This window comes from Saccopteryx leptura, chromosome 7 (assembly GCF_036850995.1).
Source record: "Saccopteryx leptura isolate mSacLep1 chromosome 7, mSacLep1_pri_phased_curated, whole genome shotgun sequence".
NCBI lineage: Eukaryota > Metazoa > Chordata > Mammalia > Chiroptera > Emballonuridae > Saccopteryx > Saccopteryx leptura.
The window spans coordinates 94365006-94384860 of NC_089509.1; the positions used below are offsets into that span (position 1 = coordinate 94365006).

The window sequence follows — 19855 nt, forward strand, 5'->3', positions numbered from 1 at the left end:
TTGAGTGTTTTTCAGTTTTCCTATTGTAGTTGATTTCTAGTTTCATGCCATTGTGGTCAGAGAAGATGCTTGATATGGTTTCAATCTTCTTAAATTTGTTGAGACGTGTTTTATGCCCTAATATGTGGTCTATCCTAGAGAATGTACCATGCGCACTTGAAAAGAATGTATATTCTACTGCTTTAGGGTAAAAGGTTCTGAAGATATCTATTAAATCCAGTTGATCTAGTATGTCCCTTAATTCTGCTATTTCTTTGTTAATTTTCTTTCTTGAGGATCTACTCATTGATGTTAGTGGGGTAATAAAATCCCCTACTATTATAGTATTGCTGTTGATCTCTCCCTTTATGTCCATCAAAATCTGCTTTATACAGTGTGTCTGTAAAGTGATGGTGCACTTTTGACCAGTCACAGGAAAGCAACAAAAGACGATAGAAATGTGAAATCTGCACCAAATAAAAGGAAAACTCTCCCAATTTCGTACCTATTCAGTGCAGTTTGATGTGGGCTCACGCACAGATTTTTTAGGGCTCCTTAGGTAGCTTTTCCGGATAGCATTTACAGACTCCAGAACGGGGTTTCTCCACCAAACTGCCGGTTTCCTTCAACTGCTTATCCCACCCAGTAATGTTATTCCTATGTGGTCGCGCTTTGTTGTAAACGTGCCAATATTCACATTGCACTTTGGTCACAGATTCGAATTTAGCGAGCCACAGAACACACTGAACTTTCCTCTGTATCATCCACATCTCGACTGGCATGGCCGTGGGCTGCTCCGCTGTATAAACGGTGTTATGTCATCATCTGCACATGTGCACATGCTGCCACATCATCCTACCGAAACTGGGAGGGTTTTCCTTTTATTTGATGCAGATTTCACATTTCTATTGCTTTTTGTTGCTTTCCTGTGACTGGTCAAAAGTGCACCATGACTTTACGGACACTGTATATTTAGGTGCTCCTATATTAGGTGCATAGATATTTATAATGGTTATCTCTTCCTGTTGGATTGTCCCTTTATCATTATGTAGTGACCTTCTTTATCCCTTACTATAGTCTTTGTTTTAACGTCTATTTTGTCAGATATGTGCTGCTACCCAGCTTTTTTTCGTTTCCATTTGCATGAAACATTTTTTTCCATCCTTTTACTTTCAGTCTATGTGTATCTTTTGTTTTGAGGTGGGTCTCCTGTAGACAGCATATGTACGGGTCCTGTTTTTTTATCCATTCAGCTACCCTATGTCTTTTGATTGGATCATTTAATCCATTTATATTTAAGGTTATTATTAATATGTAGTTGTTTATTGCCATTTTTTTCTTTAAATCTGTTTTCCTCTTTTACTTTATTTATTTATCTATCTATTTATTTATTTATTTATTTATTTATTTTTTCCTCGCTTTGTTTTGACAACAGCATGCCTCTTAACATTGCTTGCAGCATTGGTTTGGTTGTGATGAATTCCTTGAGTTTTTTGTTTTGTCTGGGAAGGTTTTTATTTCTCCTTCAGTTTTAAATGATAATCTTGCTAGATAAAAAAGTCTTGGTTGTAGGTTCTTGTTCTGCATCACTTTGAATATTTCTTGCCATTCCCTTCTGGCCTCAAGTGTTTCTGTTCTAAAGTCGGATGCCATCTTTATGGGGGTTCCTTTGTAGGTGATAGACTGTTTCTCTCTTACAGCTTTTGGTATTCTTTCTTTATCTCTTAGCTTTGGTATTTTGATTATGATATGTCTTGGTGTGGATCTCTTTGGGTTTTTTTTAATGGGGTTCTCTCTGCTTTTTGAACTTGTGTGACTCTTTCCTGCATCAATTTAGGGAAATTTTCATCAAACAATTTCTCTATTATTTGTTCTTTCTCTTCTCCTTCAGAAACCCCTATGATGTGAACATTGTTTCTCTTCATGTTGTCACAGAGCTCTCTTAGAGTTTCCTCAGACTTTTTGATCCTCTTTTCTTTTTGCTTTTCTGCTTTTGTGCTTTCGCTTATCTTGTCCTCTAAGTCTCTGATTCGATCCTCTGCTTCATCCATTCCTTCTAGTGTAGTCTTCATTTTTGATAATGTGTTTGTCATTTCTGTCTGGTTCTTTATGATTTCCATGTCCTTTTTGATGCTTACAATTTCTTTATTGAGGTGTTCATTAAGTTCATCCATTGTAGCTTTGAGATTCTTAAGCATCCTAACAATCATTATTTTATACTCTGCATCCAGTAATTTGATTACTTCCAATTCGTCCAAGACTTTTTCAGAGGATTTATCTTATTGAAGCATATGACTTATGCTTCTCTTCCTACCCACTATTCTCTATGACTTCTAGGCTTCTTCTAGCTATGATCTTCTTACCTAGTAGAGCTGCTTTGAAGTCTTGATTTGTTTGTTTTCTTCTCAGTTTTCTTAACCCAGTGGTAATCTTGTTTACTCATCTCAACAGGGGGCTTATATGAAACTTATCCAGGAATATGGTGGGTGTAACCTTTGAGACTCTGAAGGCATGTCCTGCCAGCTGTTCTCAGCTTCAGTAGGGGGAGGTGTATCTCAGATCTCCCTGGAGACCTGAGTTACTGTCCCTCTTCCCCACTTCCTGTTTTCAGCTGTGTCTTTTTGCGCTGATTGGAGCTGGAGAGCTTTCTGGAGGTGGGTCACCGGAACCACTTTAGGCTTGTGCTGTGTGGAGGGATTAACCCCTCCCCCAGCTATGGCCGCCTCCGCACTGGATGAGTCCTGTTTTCAGGTCGTCCCAGGCATTCCTGTGCCTGTCACGGTCTGTCTTACTCTCCCCACTTTCCTTTTGGATGACAAGCCTGTCCTCTCAGCCCTCCTTGTCCCCAGGGCCCCAGGCAAGTGGCTGTGAGCAATATTTTCTGTTCTTTCCCTTTACGGCACCCCCACCTCTTCCCTCTCACAGATCTTTGCTCTTTTCCATCTGTCTCCTCCAGTCTCTGGATTTCTAGGCTGGGTCTCCAGTTCTGAGACTGAGGGCCCCCTTCTCTCAGGGTCTCTCTCCTTGTACTGAGAACCCTTGTGGGCTCTCAACCTCACCCCGCCCCTCCACTTCTGGAAATGCCTCCACACTCCCTACCAGGCTTGGTGTGACTTCTTCGCTCCTTGGTTTTTGAGATCTCTTTTATTCCAAAGTTGGTTTTTCACGCTGATTGTTCCTAAATTAACTTGTAGTCCAGTTTGGTGGTGTGAGCTGAGAGTCTGTGCGTCTGCCTACTCAGCTGCCATCTTGTTTCTCTCCAGAATTTCTCATATTTTGACATAAAGCTATCTAACCATTGTTCTTTTCCTGTTTCTGTTACGAGGAGTGCTGACTGCCCCACCCTCCAAACCCATAAAACCGTGGAATAAGAATCTGTACTAATGAAAGTATCAATGTTACTAATTTTTATTACCCTTAGAAAAATCATTGCTACGAACAAAGGAATAAGTTGAAAATTAAAACTTTTCCACCTGTAATGAATGACCTATAGTTAATGTCACCTCTTACTTTTAGCCAAGAAGCCTTCTGGAATGTTGTCCTTCTTCCGAGGAACAGCAGGGAAGAGCCCTGATCTGTCTTCCCAGAAGAGGGAGACCTTGCGTGGAGCAGATAGCGCTTACTACCAGGTTGGGCAGACGGGCAAGGAGGGGACGGAGAATCAAGGCATTGAGCCTCCAGGTGTGTTAAAGGGGGACCGAATGTGCTTATTCGAGGCTTTGATTTACTTATTTTAGTTGCTTATGTTCCTTAGCGCCTTAAGTAGATAATTCTTACTGCTAAAACCGGGACATTTTCTCTCTTCTCATACCTCCGTGTGGTGGAGTGGAGAAGCAGGGCGTTTGCAGGGCCCAGCTGGTGTCACATGCCACTGCTGTCACTTACCGTATGGTGGTCAGAAATCCTTAGTTTCTGTACCAGTAAAGGGTCAAAGCACTGTCTTTCAAGGTTTAGTGAGGACTAAGTGACATTGCACATGTAAGACATCTGTCTCCTGTGTAACTCACAGTCTCTATTCAAATGTTTTCCTTTCACTGACCCCTCAGATGTTTCCTTTCTTTTCCAGTCCCTGTAAAGTTGAAGCTATTGATGTCCACATTCATTTTAATATTAAAAAAATCCGTCTACCTGATTGTGTTTGAGGGTGGGGTTAGACCAGGAGTCGGCACGCTCTGCCGACCTATGTCTGTGGCTAAGTTCATTCTGGACCACGGGCACACTCTGCATTTACTTATTGTCGGGCTGCTCTCACGCATATGTTGGCAAGCTGAATAATCTCCACTGAGTAAAATACTTAACATCTGGCTCAAATAGATTGTCAACCACTGTGTTGTATCATGAATTAGTAGTTTATTTAAAAAATAGCTACTGAATGATAAATTTTCATTAATATTTAAGATATCTGTTCAAGTGTTCTATAGGCTGCTATTGGGCTGTGATCCTTGAAAGGCAGTAGTGCTTTGAGAAAAAACATTTGAAATATGAAACTTAAAGCATGACTTGTTCTAGATACTAAAAAGTGTTCCAAATCTACAATAATCAGAGTGGTCCTGGTGGTAGGCTTACCAGACAGCAAATATAAAACAAAAGTAGTTCTGAAGTAGACACTAGTATATTTTATATATTATATAAGTGTCCTAGTATATAATAGAAAGCATCATCAACTGTTGGGGAAGCATTATCCCCCATATGGGGAAACTGGTAAAGTCTGAAGCCATGGAAGATCTTGATTTAAGAGCTGAGTGAGTATATTGTTGTCATACGGATCACTTAAATACAAGAAAAATTATTCTTCAACCCAAATTCTCTATTTTTTAATGAAAGATCTTTCAAAGAGTACAGATATTTTCATTCAACTGGTTTACAGTTTAATTGTACACATAATACTTGCTCAAGAGTAAGTTGACTAAGATAAAGAGGGGACTTGTTTTAATTGTTACATCAGAGAAAAAACAGGCAAATGAAGTGATAACTCTTTAAACCTTTGGCTTAACTAATGATATTATACCTTTTAGATGAAGTCGATGGAGGCGATACACAAAAGAAACAACTCACAAATCCTCATGTGGAGCTTCGTAAGTACAAGATAAAATATTGGTTTGGGAACAGAAACTACAATTGAGCAAATTCTATGATTTGAGGCTTCTAGTTACATTCTAGATAAATATTCTGTTTCTTGAAATGAATGTTAAGTCTATATGCTGATGTAGTTTTACTTCATAAAATAAACATTCATTTATAAAGGAAGTCAATTTGTACATTATATGAAATTAAAATTTAACCTATAAATTGTAATCTGACTTAATTTCTAATGCTTCAGTAATTAATTATTGTGCCATCTAGAGCCACAGCGCCTCCACAAGGCATCTGGCTTGTATGTATGGCTGTGGGTGCTAAAAGTTTGTCATCCAGAATATTACTTACAGTAAAATTTAAGAGGTGAAAGTACAGTGATGAAAATACAGTAACCAGTGTCAAATGAGAAGTGGGTTTTGTACTATGTTTGGCTTTTCTGTGAATGTGTGAGGGTGGTCATCAGGCGTTCTCTAATCCTCCCCAAAATCACTGTAACAAAATTAGATAAACAGAGACATAGTAGAGTTAACATGAAAAATACTACCGTGGAGAAAAGTAAATGTTGTATTTGGTGGGTGTGGAATTGGGCAAGAGGGAAAGAGATTTCTGATTCATAAAAGCTTTTTTTCTTAACACTGCTGTTTATAGAATTTTCCGATGCTAATGCCAAGTTTTATTGTCGGCTCTACTATGCGGGAGAGTTTCATAAGATGCGGGAGGTGATTTTGGGCAGCAGCGAGGAAGATTTCATCCGGTCCCTGTCCCACTCGTCGCCCTGGCAGGCCCGCGGGGGCAAATCCGGGGCTGCCTTCTACGCCACTGAAGGTGGGTCCCGGCCTCTTGTACCGACACAGTGCCCGTCCTGCCCTCAGATCACGGTGAATGGTGTCAACTAGGAAACAGTTTTCTGTTTTCACGCTTTTACTTGACGCTCTGTCCTCAAGTGTTTAAAAGAATGTAAATATGCAGAGCATATAATTAGAGACATTGATCAAATTCTTACTAAATTCTCTCTATTCCTGAGATTTCCAAATGTAAATAATAACAGAGAACTTCCAGGAAATTCAAAAGGATACCTTAGAGCTGATGAGAGAAAGATAGAAACATTTAACCTATAGAAGGAAGCCAGGTTCCTAACTCACTAAGGTTTACAGAGGATCGGGACCACTTGTACTTCACACTCCGTTCTCCGTAGCCACTGAGGGCAAAATTACTTGAGATAGTTCAGTAGGGTTGCTTGAGAAGAACTTTCGTAACTATTACTCGTTGGATTGCTAAGAAAGGAGTTTATAAAGTTTTAGTACTTTTATAAAGATCAGCTGGGAATTTAGGGGTGATACTCTCAAAAGTAGAGGTTTCGGGACTGTATACATCTCAGAAGCTCTTCCCACCTTCAGTTACTTGAGAACTGTGTGCTGATCAGGATTTTCTCTGTGACATCAAAGAATATCCCTTAAAAATGTGAAGCAAATAATCATTTGGGACCTTTGAAATGACTTATTACAGGTGATCTCAGTAAGTAATGTGGTTGAATAAACACATGACATTTCTGCCTTTTAGATGACAGATTCATTTTGAAGCAAATGCCTCGCCTGGAAGTCCAGTCTTTCCTCGACTTTGCACCCCACTACTTCAACTATATCACCAATGCTGTTCAACAAAAGGTAGAGATTGCAAACCTTGGTCTATAATTAGAGTCTGCTGGGCCTTTTCCATCCTCAGAGTTAGTCCGAATGAGGGTTTCCTCTGGTGAGACGTGCACAGGACATGACTGGACCTCTGCTCTGCTGCAGAGAGGTGACAGAATGCAGCGAGTCCCAACAGCGTCCAGCCTTTGCCAGTCAGGGCCAAGAGGTATCAAGCAGGTTGCACTGAATTAGTACATATTTATATATGTCAGTTAAAAACGGTAAGGCTGGATGAAAATAGCCGAACACATAGTAATTTGCAGTTTTACTGAGACAGATGTTTGAAACGCGTGTTGAGAAGTGAGGGCGTGGGACCCTGAGCAGAAGGCGAGGACCTGGTGGCCCTGGTGTGTCCAGTTGTCATTGAGAGTGACCCTCCCAGAAAAAAGATGAAGGAGTCACCTGCATGGTTTATTACGTTATTGGGAAATTCTGTGTCACAATAAACTTTGTGATTTTGAGCAGTTGTTGAGAATGTTGAGGATCTAATATTTTTGTTGGCTTTGCTGCTTTACTTGCTCCTGAGATTTGAGGGCTTGAGTTTTGTTCAAGGTCCCCTGTTCATATTAATAAAAAATCATGTTTGGATATTACATGAATAATCCAGATACTGGTGTTAAATTATAAATAATTCTTTTTGATAAGAGTTTACTTTCATTTTTTTCTTGTTTAGAGGCCCACTGCACTAGCCAAAATTCTTGGGGTTTACCGAATTGGTTACAAGAATTCTCAGAACAACACTGAGAAGAAGTTAGATCTCCTCGTCATGGAAAACCTTTTCTACGGGAGGAAGATGGCACAGGTAAGGGTATTGGACCATGCAGGGCATTTAGCTCAGGAACCCTTGTTACTTCTGGCTCCTGGGTATAACGAATCAGAGAAGAGCGTCTTGACAGTACATGTTACACTTGGGTTGCTAGGCCAAATTTAACTTGGGACTTGTTGAACCCTATAGGGAAGAATAAAGAGGAATATTGTGGTCTGGTCCTAAAATTTAACATCTACAATATCCTTGAAACAAAGAATTATAGAATTAGAAAAGGCAGATCTACTATACTTCCACCACCTCAGTTTTAAACATGAAGAAACTGAGGCCCATAGAAATTAAGTACTTTATGACAGTCACATAGATATTGCTAGAACTCAGGTTGGTCTACGTTCTAGAACAGTACTCTGCAAAGGGCTGGTCCTTGAACAGTTCCCAGTCTGTGGCGAGATCAAGAGCTTCTTTTAGAATGTAAATCAGTGCACTGCTTTCTTCATTGAAAATGCCTTACTATGGGAAAAACAGCTGCTGAGCTAAGTGTGCTTCATGATGTAATTAATTTACATTCTGTCGCAAATTCCTATGTCATCATGAGCCAAGAACAACTGACTAGCAGTGGTCTAGTGTCCAAGTCCCCTGACCTTTGTGTTGCTTTTAGCACCACCCCAGAAGTCCTAGGCTGTTGCTCTCCATTGCCATAAGTAATTGCACAGAGTTTTGATATTAAAATTTTTAAGTTTCCTAAGACTATTTGCAGCCCAATGATGTATTTTTAGAGTTACTTGTTCATGTTTCTTAAAGTTGATTAAATGAGTCAGTTATTTCTGAAATGTTCCAGTAAGTTGAGTATTTTAATTTCATATGATGCAATTATATCACATGTATATTTCATTTATCAACACAATTATAATGCATTTAATAACATGTTATATGTTAAGTTTTTAAATCAAATTTAAAAGTGTATATAATGGTCGTGCCTATTGGGAGGCTTTCTGCCTTTTTAATTTAATTACATTAATCATTTGTAGCAACTCCCATGAATGACCAAATTTTCTTTCTGTCAGGTTTTTGATTTGAAGGGTTCCCTTAGAAATAGAAATGTAAAAACTGACACCGGGAAAGAGAGTTGTGATGTAGTCCTACTGGATGAGAATCTTCTGAAGATGGTTCGGGACAACCCTCTGTACATTCGCTCTCATTCCAAGGCTGTGCTGAGAGCCTCCATCCGCAGCGACTCCCACTTCCTGTCTAGCCACCTCATTATAGATTATTCTTTGCTGGTTGGGCGAGATGACACCAGCAACGAGCTGGTTGTTGGAATTATAGGTAAGTATATCTTACTTCTATAGTTCGTGATTGAAACCAGAGTCAGATTTGAAGATTATATTGAAGTTGGTCTACTAACAGCTCATTGATTATTTTCATCGTTTCATTAAATAATTTAAAAATAATCGTTCTTAAATTCTATTAAATATATAAATAGTACTTTCTATTTAGTTTCCTCATTTCCATTTTTATTACCTCTACCAAAAATATCTCTATTCTGAAAGTCACTTATAAACGAAGCCCTGTAAGGTTGTTGTGAGAATACATTGAATAATATGGGGAAAACCGAAGGTGAGCACCTGGCGTATTGTCAGCGCTCAGTAATGTTAACTGTTGTAGAATAGTAATTACTGTTGTCTTTTGCTTACACTTATTGATGTAACTTTGTTGCTGATATTGCTCCCTGCAACAGATTATATTCGAACATTTACCTGGGACAAAAAGCTTGAGATGGTTGTGAAATCAACAGGAATTTTAGGAGGACAAGGTGAGCAGAATTTTTCTTTTGTTGGCTCTTTAAACTATTCTCATGTTTTCCTTATCAGTTAACATTTTTTAAAAATGGATATTTGATTACTTGACTTGGGGTGGTAAATACATCCACATTAAGGTGGACAGAGCTATGTGTTGTAGAATCGGGCACCTGAAACCTGTAGAACTATATTAACCTGTGTCACCCCATAAAATTCAGTTAAATAATGAAATAAATGTGGAAAAGACCAAGAAAAGGGGGGATACATTTTTAATTAAAAAAAGGTGGTTATCTTTGATTTGATCATTTCCAAAATGATCAAATAATAGTTGTTTAAGTGGGGAAATAATGAGTATGGACTTGTGTTAAAATGCCAGAGGTTTAAAAAAAAAAATGCCAGAGGTTTTCAAAATGGAAAGTTCAAAACAAAAGGCCCAGAGGTTCTGAATGAGAGCTTCGTTAATTAACACTTGAAATCTTCTGAATTCTCTGAGCACTGCTAGCCCCTTTGTGCGTTTATCTCTCCAGAGGAGAGCTGGTCTTTGAAACAGAAATCCCACTGGGAAGGGCCTGTCTCTTGCCAAGGCGGGTGAGCAGCGCACCTCCCCCTGGCTGAGACTGCTGGGTGTGGCTCCGGCCGTGCACAGGAGAGAACAGAGCTGTCGAAGTCAGTTGCCTGGTCTCTTATGTAACAGTTTTCTTTTCCCTTTTCTCTTTCATAATTGTAGGTAAAATGCCAACTGTGGTCTCTCCAGAGTTATACAGGACTAGATTCTGTGAAGCAATGGACAAGTATTTCCTGATGGTACCGGACCGCTGGACCGGTTTGGGTCTGAACTGCTGAAAAGAGGCACTTACTTTGAAATGGACCATGAAGGAAAGGGGGCTGGAGCAAAGGACCAGAAATAAGCTACATTTTATTTCTTTGTCATCTCCACCAGTGCTGGCCAAGGCTTCTCGGTTCTGCATTTGTGCCAGCCATCTGTAACGGAAGGGTTAAAATCTCATGGATTTACATTTCGGATTTCGATACCTACAAATTGACTCTCCCCAGGCTGAAAAGCTGCATGGACATTTTTTCACTTAAGCAAAAAATATAGACACATTTCGAATAGCTAAGGACAGGTGTATGGTTAAAGATGGGATAGGGTAGAAAATAAGTTGTCATATTTACAACCAAGCCTATCGAGAAAACAGTGTCTTATAGATTATGATTCTCTTGGCATCACATTTGACATATCCTTCACTTGAAAAGCATTTGTAGAGCTGGTGATTTTTTTGTTTGTTGGTTTTTTTATGTAACAATTTAATGTTGCCTATTAGAATTTCTGAAACCTTTAAAAAATTCTCAATTATTTTATTAATAGCCAGTTAAACAGATTGACACAGTCTGTTCTTGTTTACAGAGGAATTTGATGAAAATTGGGAATCCTGCCATATTCTATATCTTGCCTTGTTTTCCAGTATGTTTGATGTTTTCCAGGTTCTGTCTTGTCTTTTCTGGGTGACAGGAGGCACCACCATTAACTTTAAGCCTTTTTTCTGGAGCTATTTTTTAAACTTGTTTATAGCTTTTGTGCAGTTAATATGTTGAACTGTACTTATCTGCACCTGCTCCCATTCTAGGTTTTTTCTTTTACTTTCAAGAGCAGCATTATTAAATGAGTCTACAATGACTAAATTATTAATGAAGGATTATTAATGAAGGATTTTTTTAAGTGTAAAAAATAAATAAGGCTCAATTCAAGAAATTGGCTGAAAAGGAAGCACTTGATCGTTTTTTGTAGAGGTAAACTGCCTTGTTCAATATAACCAGCAATTTAAGTGACATCTATATAATTAAGAAATTTCCAGGATGGACATATGTCCCTGGTTCCCAAATTTCTAGGGCAGTTCTGACTATTGAGAAAAGTTAAAAGATAAAATATTCTTAATAAGAAATTTCTTGTTTAATAGAGAGGTAGTTTAAAAAGTGATCAGAACTACTAAACAATAATAACGTAATCCTGAATATTTCCTCTTGGCTTCTTTGCATAACAAGGATAATTTAGAGATTTATAAAGTTGTAAGAATTCTACTCTTCTTAGGCTTTCCTACAATAGCACATTTCTATTGTAACTTTCACATAAGAAGAAAAAGAAATCTGAGTCCATTCCAGTTACAGAGAATGTAGGACATGTAAATGTAACAGAAACGTTTTGGAAAGTTTGCTTTAAAGAATGAAAGCGTTAGTTTGGTGTATGGTGCTTATTAGAAACCTGGTTTGTTTTTAAATGAAACCTAGTTGACCAAGGACTTAAACACATGTGGTGTGCCTTTTGAAAACATACAAAACACTGGTGATTTTAGTTTTGATGTCAAAGACTAGTTAAGTACAGGAGTGAGACCTGGCAGAACATGAACTTCCGGGTCCAGGAGCAGTGGGTTTTCATCTCGTTTTGAATGCAAACCTGTTTTGACTCGCTGCTCGTTTTCTCTGTCAGGATACTTTGGGTTGTTTGTCCCATCCATCTCCTGCACCCCCAGTCATGATCACTTCCAGCAGAAGGCATCTTCCCCCAGCTGTAATCAGGTTGTTGCTTTGTTTTAGTCTGAATACCACGTGTGTATCTTGGATCTCCATTGGAATATCTCCTGACAATAATTATGTCTTGTTGATTTTCTTGTCCATGACTTGAAGAACTATTTTTTGAAAGTCCTGCTGCCTCTTAGTTCATTTAGTGGCTAAAAAAAAAAAAATTCAATATAATATAATCAGAAGCACTATTTTCTGCCTTGCAAAAGCAATCTGTCCTTTTAAACTTGTCTTACTGAAGGGGAAATACAAGGTTTAATTTGTTGTGAGGAGTAGAGCTACATCCCTAGCCCCTAGCCTTTGTTCAGACCACCCACATATTTACAGTGTTAAATATTGTGCTATTCAGTGTTAAGCATTGAATGACTTGACCTCTCTCATCTCCTTTCGAGGTCTGGAGAATATTAATGCTGAAATGAATAATTAAAAAATGGAAGAAATCTTAATACTTTCTTTCTTAGAATTAAATACAAACGTTGAAAATAATTGGTAGTACTCTTAAGCAAACTAGATAAATGTGTTGTATAAAAATCTTATTTATAAATTTGAAGCTTTTTGATGCCATCAAAACTATAAAAAACTAAAAAGTATTTACCGTTTTCTTACCTAAGTCTCAGAAAAATAAGGGGAATAAGCTGTTGCAAGACCTTTGATAGTTTATTGAACATGTTAAATTTGTAGATATTCACAATTTCTTATAAAAAATGTCCTGCTTATAGTTTTTCCCTTGATTCAGCAATAGTGGTTTTCTAGCTTTGGCTCTTAGTGGGTAGTGTAAATAGTAGGGTTGTATTGGGTTTTGTGGCATTGGTTTCTCCTTGGCATTTTACCCATTAGCAGTGGGCTTGTATAAAACTGCCAAGGAAAGTAACCTAGCTGTAGAAAGTCCGCTTAGCTAATAGAGTGGAAACTATTGTGAATGAGCCTGTTCATGAAACAGATTGGGCCATTCAGTATTCCTCCAGTATTACCATACTGGCTTACACAGTATTCAAAGCATCTAGTGCAATGCCTTTTTTTGTTTGTTTTTGTAACACGGGTGCAGTGTATTATAGAAAAACTAAAATTACAATCATGAGCATTTTTTATTAATGCTTCAGTGCTAGTTTTGTAAAAAATGTACATTATGTCTTTTGACAGGTTTAATTTTAACTAGAGAAATGATATTGTAAATCATAATAGCTTCTTTTAACTTGGTATGAAAACTTAACAATACTGAAAATACGTAATGTATTATATTGTATATATTTCTCTACTTTGGTTCCCGCTGTTTTATATGATTGAAATATTATTTAAGAGATAAAACTGCCTTGATCTTTTAAAGACTATACTGTAAATAAAGGAGACTTTCAATAAACTGAGACTCAACTTCACCTAGTTCTGAATCGGCTTGAGGAAATTAACAAGGGGGACTGGCCCTTGGTCTGAGGCCCTCTGCTCATGCTCTCCCCCTTCATTTTCTGAGAATTTAGATCTTTCACTAATAAATAGCCTTTCTTATATTCCAGAAAGGGGGTCTTGAGTCTGTGGGTCCCTTCCACCAGTGAGAAGCTGCCCAACCTTTTCCCTCGCCCAACTGGGAATGCTGAGTTTGCCTGTTTCTTTCGCGAGTTCAGAGTTTATCTAAAGTAGATCCGGCTGTGGGGCACCCTGCAGCTGTGGGCGCAGCTGCCTACCTTATGGTGCCTGGACCCGCCTGGTGGAAGTGAGAGTCATGGGCTGGGCGTGGCGCGTGCTTCCAAGAGCACAGGTGGGTTGGTCACTGCCTCTGCTTATCCCTTGCAGTGGAGGAAAAGATGTCGGCGTAGGTACCAGGCGCCAAGTTTTCTGTCTCCCCTCCCCTAGAAGCCTCTCATGTTGGAAATTAATTTCTTATTAAATTCCTGGGGTAATGCTTAACAAAACTATTTTTAAACCTAATTTTTAAAAATTGCAGTAAAAAATTACTCATTATTTTTTAATTAAAAATATTTTTTTAGTGGCCCTGACCGGTTTGCTCAGTGGTAGAGCGTCGGCCTGGCATGCGGAAGTCCCGGGTTCGATTCCTGGCCAGGGCACACAGGAGAAGCGCCCATCTGCCTCTCCACCCCTCCCCCTCTCCTTCCTCTCTGTCTCTCTCTTCCCCTCCCGCAGTCGAGGCTCCATTGGAGCAGGGTTGGCCCAGGTGCTGGGGATGGCTCCATGGCCTCTGCCTCAGGCGCTAGAGTGGCTCTGGTCGCAACAGAGCAACGCCCCGGATGGGCAGAGCATCGCCCCCTGGTGGGCGTGCTGGGTGGATCCTGGTCAGGCGCATGCGGGAGTCTGACTGCCTCCCCATTTCCAGCTTCAGAAAAATACAAAAAAAAAATTTTTTTTTTTTGGTGACACAAGACAGAAAGAGGGACAGATAGGGATAGACAGACAGTAGAGAGATGAGAAGCATCACTTCTTCATTGCGGCATCTTAGTTCATTGATTGCTTTCTCATATGTGCCTTGACCCTGGGGGGTTACAGCAGACAGAGTGACCGCTTCCTTAAGCCAGTGACCTTGATTTCAGGCCAGCGACCTCTGGGCTTAAGCCAGGGACCATGGAGTCATGTCTATGATCACACGCTCAAGCCAGGTGAGCCCACGCTCAAGCTGGTGGCCTTGGGGTCTTGAACAACCTGGGTCCTCTGCATCCTAGTCCAACACTCCGTGCCCTGCACCATTACTGGTCAGGCTTATCTTAATTATTCTTTAAGTGTATAGTTCAGTAGAGTTAAATGTATTCACATTGTGCAATACATCTCCAGAACTTTCTCATCTTGCAAAACAAACCCATTAAACAACTCCTCTTTCTACCCTTCGCCCTAGCCCCTGGTAACCACCATTTGACTTTCTGTCTCCATGAATTTGACGTTAGATTCTTCATTAAAAGTGGAATCCTATATATTTGGCATTTTGTGATGGGCTTATGTCACTTAGATTAATGTCCTTAAGGCTCATTCATGTTGTCACACCATTTTTTTTAAGGTTGAATGACATTTCATTGTATGTATGGGTAACATTTATAAAATTTATTATCAGTGAACATTTAGATTATTTCTACCTCTTGGCTTTTTTGAACAATGCTTCTATGAACATGGAAGTGCAAATATATCTTTAAGATCGTTTAAAAAAATTTTTTTTGGTAAATACCGCAAAGTGGGATTGCTGGATCATACGGTGTTTTCGATTTTTAGCATTTTGAGAAAACGCCGCATTGTTTTCCATAATAGTTGCACTATTTTACAATCCCACCAGTGGAGCACAAGGATTCCAATTTCTCCACATTCTCTCAGCATTATTTACTTATTTAATGGTAGTGTGAGGTAGTAATCGTGTGGTTTTGATTTGAATTTCTCTGATGACTGATGATGAGCATATTTTCATATGCTTGTTGGTCAAAGTAAAAAGTAGTTCTCTATTCCATGATGGATTTAAAACTCCAGTCTCTTTTTCTACTGGAAGTCCTGTTATTTGTAACAAATTAGAATAGACAATAACATAACTAGGGAGAGATGTTCTCATTTATTCAGTATGCAAACAGTACCTAGAGATGCCACCAGTAGTTGTGCCCATGTGCACAGATACACAGCACAGAAGTCTGAGCCAGACTCCTGGAGCTGCCGTCACCTTTGCTTGTAGCTTCTCAGCTGGAGAGTGCTGCATAACGTCAGGGATGTTCAGGAATGCCTTGCTAGGACTAACTGTCCTTAGGCTGTCGGCAGCAGAGCTGGGTAGGTATTTCTAGTTTCTACTGCAAAGAATTCGTTAGGCATTTCTGCTGCTAACTTGCCACTTTATTCAGGGAAAACCTACCTGGCAGCTCCAGCCCCCAGACTCTGATGGCCACTATCCCCTCCAGTAATATCCCTGAAGTGCCAAGGCACAGCATGATGTCACTACAGAGCTGCTCCTTAGGAGAGCCCAGCTCCAGCTGCTCACAGAGGGGCACACCCTGGTGGTCTAGAAGTAGTTCCTCTAGAAACATCTGTTTTGACTGGTCACACGACCATTGTATAGGAATCCTGTTGAATCTTTTCCGTGTTCATCTCTGAATGTCCATAGGTGGAAATGAAAAGAATCACTCGTCATTTCAGAGGATTTCTTTTTGCTTGTATTTGTCAAAGTGAATGCTATTGTAGGTGACCCTGAAGAAACGGAATGAGATTGCTCTGAGAAGTCCCAGCTCTTCAGTGATAACGGGACATGGACACTCACTGCCTTAATCCAAACCTGGGGGCTGCCCTCTGGCACATTCTGTCTGGCTGCCGCAGGAGTGGGAGTCTTATCTGCTACTTCTCATCAGCATGGTGTGTGCCATTCACAATCAGCAACACTCTTCTGCTATCTTGGTGGTAATAAACCACCTAATGAACAGAAGGTTTCTCTGAAATCGATCTGTCGCTAGTTAACTTCCTGTCACTTTGATTTTCAAATCAATTTGGTTTGATTTTGCAACATTTTCTCAAATTGCTGTGTGTGTGTGTGTGTGTGTGTGTGCGCGCGCGCGCGCGCAAATTCACGGGGAATATTGTCAATAGCTGGATGAGTCTAAGACACTTTGTTCTGCTTCCAAAAACGTCTAATTAACAAGAGAAAACCTAAATTGTGTATAATGGAAGCTATTTTTGACTGAGTGTATTAACTTATGTTATAATGTATGAAACAACTGATGATCTGGAAACTTTTACACTAAGATGATTATATCAGTGAGATTTACCAATTTTAATTTTGCTAATTATATTTGCTACAGTACTTGCTGATTTTAAAAATTGTCCCAGCTATTATTCCAGAACAATGTGTACCTTCTATTTAAATAAAGACTTAGTTTTCAAAGCAGCAACAAAATATCATTTTAAGAACAAATTCTAAATCCAAGCAAATGTTAGTTTTATAGTTCATGTGAAATTTCATGCCTCCACATAGTATAGTATTGTTTAATCTATTGTGTGAACTAGAAGAATTTATTCCTCAACTGATCTGTACACTTTTGTATTTTTTCGTGTGTGTGAGAGAGGAACAGACAGGGAGAGAGATAAGAAACATCAACTCATAGTTGCAGTACCTTAGTTGTTCATTAGTTGTTCATTGATTGCTTTCTCATACATACCTTCACTGGGGGGCTCCAGATGAGCCAATGGCCCTTTGCTCAATCCAGCAACTTTGGGCTCAAGCCAGCAACCATGAGGTCATGTCTATGATCCCATGCTCAAGCCGGCAGCCCCAATCGCAAGCCGGCGACCTCAGGGTTTCAAACCTGGGTCCTCAGCATCCCAGACCGATGTGCTGTCCACTTTGCCACCACCTGGTCAGGCCTGATCTGGACACTTTCAACCTCATCCTAGAGGAGGGAGATTAGCTCCTTTCTTCTTTTATTCTTGATCTCTTTCTTACTCTCCTAAATCTTTCTTCCAAACATAGCCCTTCTTGGCCCTGGCCGGTTGGCTCAGTGGTAAAGCGTCGGCCTGGCATGCGGGGGACCCGGGTTCGATTCCCGGCCAGGGCACATAGGAGAAGCGCCCATCTGCTTCTCCACCCCCTCCTTCCTCTCTGTCTCTCTCTTCCCCTCCCGCAGCCAAGGCTCCATTGGAGCAAAGATGGCCCGGGCACTGGGGATGGCTCCTTGGCCTCTGCCCCAGGCGCTAGAGTGGCTCTGGTCGCGGCACAGCGACACCCCGGAGGGGCAGAGCATCGCCCCCTGGTGGGCAGAGCGGCGCCCCTGGTGGGCGTGCCGGGTGTATCCCGGTCAGGCGCATGCGGGAGTCTGTCTGACTGTCTCTCCCCGTTTCCAGCTTCAGAAAAAAAATACAAAAAAACCCCAAAAACAAACAAAAAAAAAACCCCCAAAAAACATAGCCCTTCTTTTCCTTATGCTTTTAGCTTCTTCTGTTAGGTTTGCTCCTTCAATATACTGCCATTTTGAAGTTCCAGTTAGAGTCACAGCTCTCTCCCTCAACCTTCCCTCATCCAGGAATCTTGTCTGGCCTCCTCCATTACAGAACATGGAAGACACATGCCACAGTCATCGCTACCTTGCACGAACCTCACCTCCCTCACTGCAATCTGCTTTCTGCCCCTCACCAATTGCCCCTTTCAAGGTTCCACATGCTTGTGAAATCCTGTGGCGTAAATGCCTGCTGATTACTGGTTAAAACTGAAAAGACTTTTATTCTTAAAAGCAACTAAATCCAAACAATGCCTTCAACTCATTCAGTCAACAGACATGTCCATTCAATAAGCAACATGACAGACTTGCTGATTTGAGGAATGCTATATTTGGGTGAATATAGAAAAGAGATCTGATTTTACTTTTCTAATTTTAGTGACCGCTAGTTATAAAAATCTTTTATTTTTTCTTTGAGATGTAAACTTGATGCAGTCTTCTTTGTGCAAGTCAGGGAGAAGAAGGTTCAACTTGAACACTTACTTTCAAGCATTTCTCATCGAACATGCTGAATAGCTCAGAGAGGGAGGTTCTATAGGCCAGTGATTTTCAACCTTTGTTTCTCACGCACTCATAAACTAATTACTAAAGAAAAAGGGGCCCTGACCTCTTCTTCCTTAGTAACTAATTTATTTGTGCCATGAGATGAAAATGGTTGTATTTAGTCAGGGGCACTGACCTTAGTAATTAGTGTGTGTTTGTGACTAAATGATAACTCAAAATCCTTACGAAAACACTTAAGTGAAATCCCACTTAAAACATAATAATAGTTTGAAACTGCTTTAAGAAGGCATGGACTTTTCCTTACCCATTTTTTTTTGTGTCTTTCATAACAGTTTTCAGCGTAGTTGAACTAGAGCTAAGACAATGGCTCTCTGGAGACAGAGTGCTTCTTTTAAGAAGTCACAAAGAGTTTCTCCTAGATAAGCTGCCATGTTATTGTCACATATGACTTGGTTATCATACTCTTCCTGATTGGATCCAATCCTTCATGCCTAGAGCAACCCTCTGCGTAGACTGGATGTACAACGACCCCCAGCCTATGAGGGGACCTGGTTTGAGGACTCTGCCCAATAGAAAGGCTCCTTGTGGGATGATGCCTAATGGATCCAATCAAATTCTCTTTCTTGGTCATTTTGATTTCCAGAGAATGCAGTAGAAGTAGAGACTAGAGTAGAGACTGTGTGTGTAAGCTGAGACAGCAGGGGCCGGGGGAAACTGAGTGGAAAGCTGGATCGTGAGTATGTTGGGCTCAGGAGAGCAGGGAGTAGGAGAGAGCTGGCTTCTGAGGAGATGACAAGAGGCCCACGTCTACAGCACTTTGTTGAATGAGCTGCCCCCTCAGGACAGGGATGCCTTTCTAGTTCCCCTTAAGGTCCAAATATGTTCTAAGGAAAATAAATATGTTTTCTTCCTTTCCTGCATATAGGAATAAATGCCCATCAGGTGACCTGGGCATGACCTGTTACTTAGAGCCTGTAAGAGTCTAACACAATATGTTGGCACCAAGGATTCTAGAAGGAGTTATTATTAATGCTCCCGTTGCTGTATCCCACATTTTAACAGCATGCCAACTCCACCACACTAACATTTAGCTTATGTTGTTTCTATGTTTTTCAGTTAGTGATGCCTACATTTTTGCCAAGATAACGTAGTGTTAAATGAGTGCTTGAAATACTATATGTGTGGTTTTTTTTCCAATGTAAATCAGCACTTTAAAGAGCATTACAAAGAAAACCAGCTAGGTACTCTTGAGAAGGGATTTTTATCATTCATCTTAGTTTAGAATTGTTCTTATTTAAATCAAAACGCCTGCTGCTGTATTCTAATGTATTAATATTTTGTACATATAAATAAAAGCAGGACTGGCAAATGTGTGACTTTTCATCAGTGAGGCTTTGTCTGATTGAAGCTGAAATATTTTTGTAAAACCTGTCCTTGTTTGAAATGGAAATTTCTTGCTGCCATGAGAATTGATCAGCAGCAGCTCAGTTACAATCTGCAAATTGACGTGTAAGAGTC

General features: G+C 40.0%; 1 protein-coding gene across 5 annotated transcripts in view; it reads left to right on the plus strand.

The window, feature by feature from the left end:
* Positions 1-12965, plus strand: part of PIKFYVE (phosphoinositide kinase, FYVE-type zinc finger containing) — an 87838-nt gene extending 74873 nt beyond the window's left edge. For all 5 annotated transcript variants that reach the window (XM_066346654.1, XM_066346657.1, XM_066346655.1 and 2 more), the window contains 8 exons: positions 3496-3660; positions 4995-5054; positions 5704-5880; positions 6616-6719; positions 7417-7545; positions 8574-8835; positions 9248-9322; positions 10036-12965. In XM_066346654.1, the coding sequence (XP_066202751.1) occupies positions 3496-3660; positions 4995-5054; positions 5704-5880; positions 6616-6719; positions 7417-7545; positions 8574-8835; positions 9248-9322; positions 10036-10151 (1088 nt within the window). In that variant the 3' untranslated portion in view covers positions 10152-12965. The remainder of the gene's footprint in view (positions 1-3495; positions 3661-4994; positions 5055-5703; positions 5881-6615; positions 6720-7416; positions 7546-8573; positions 8836-9247; positions 9323-10035) is intronic.
* The last annotated feature ends 6890 nt before the right edge of the window (positions 12966-19855 follow it).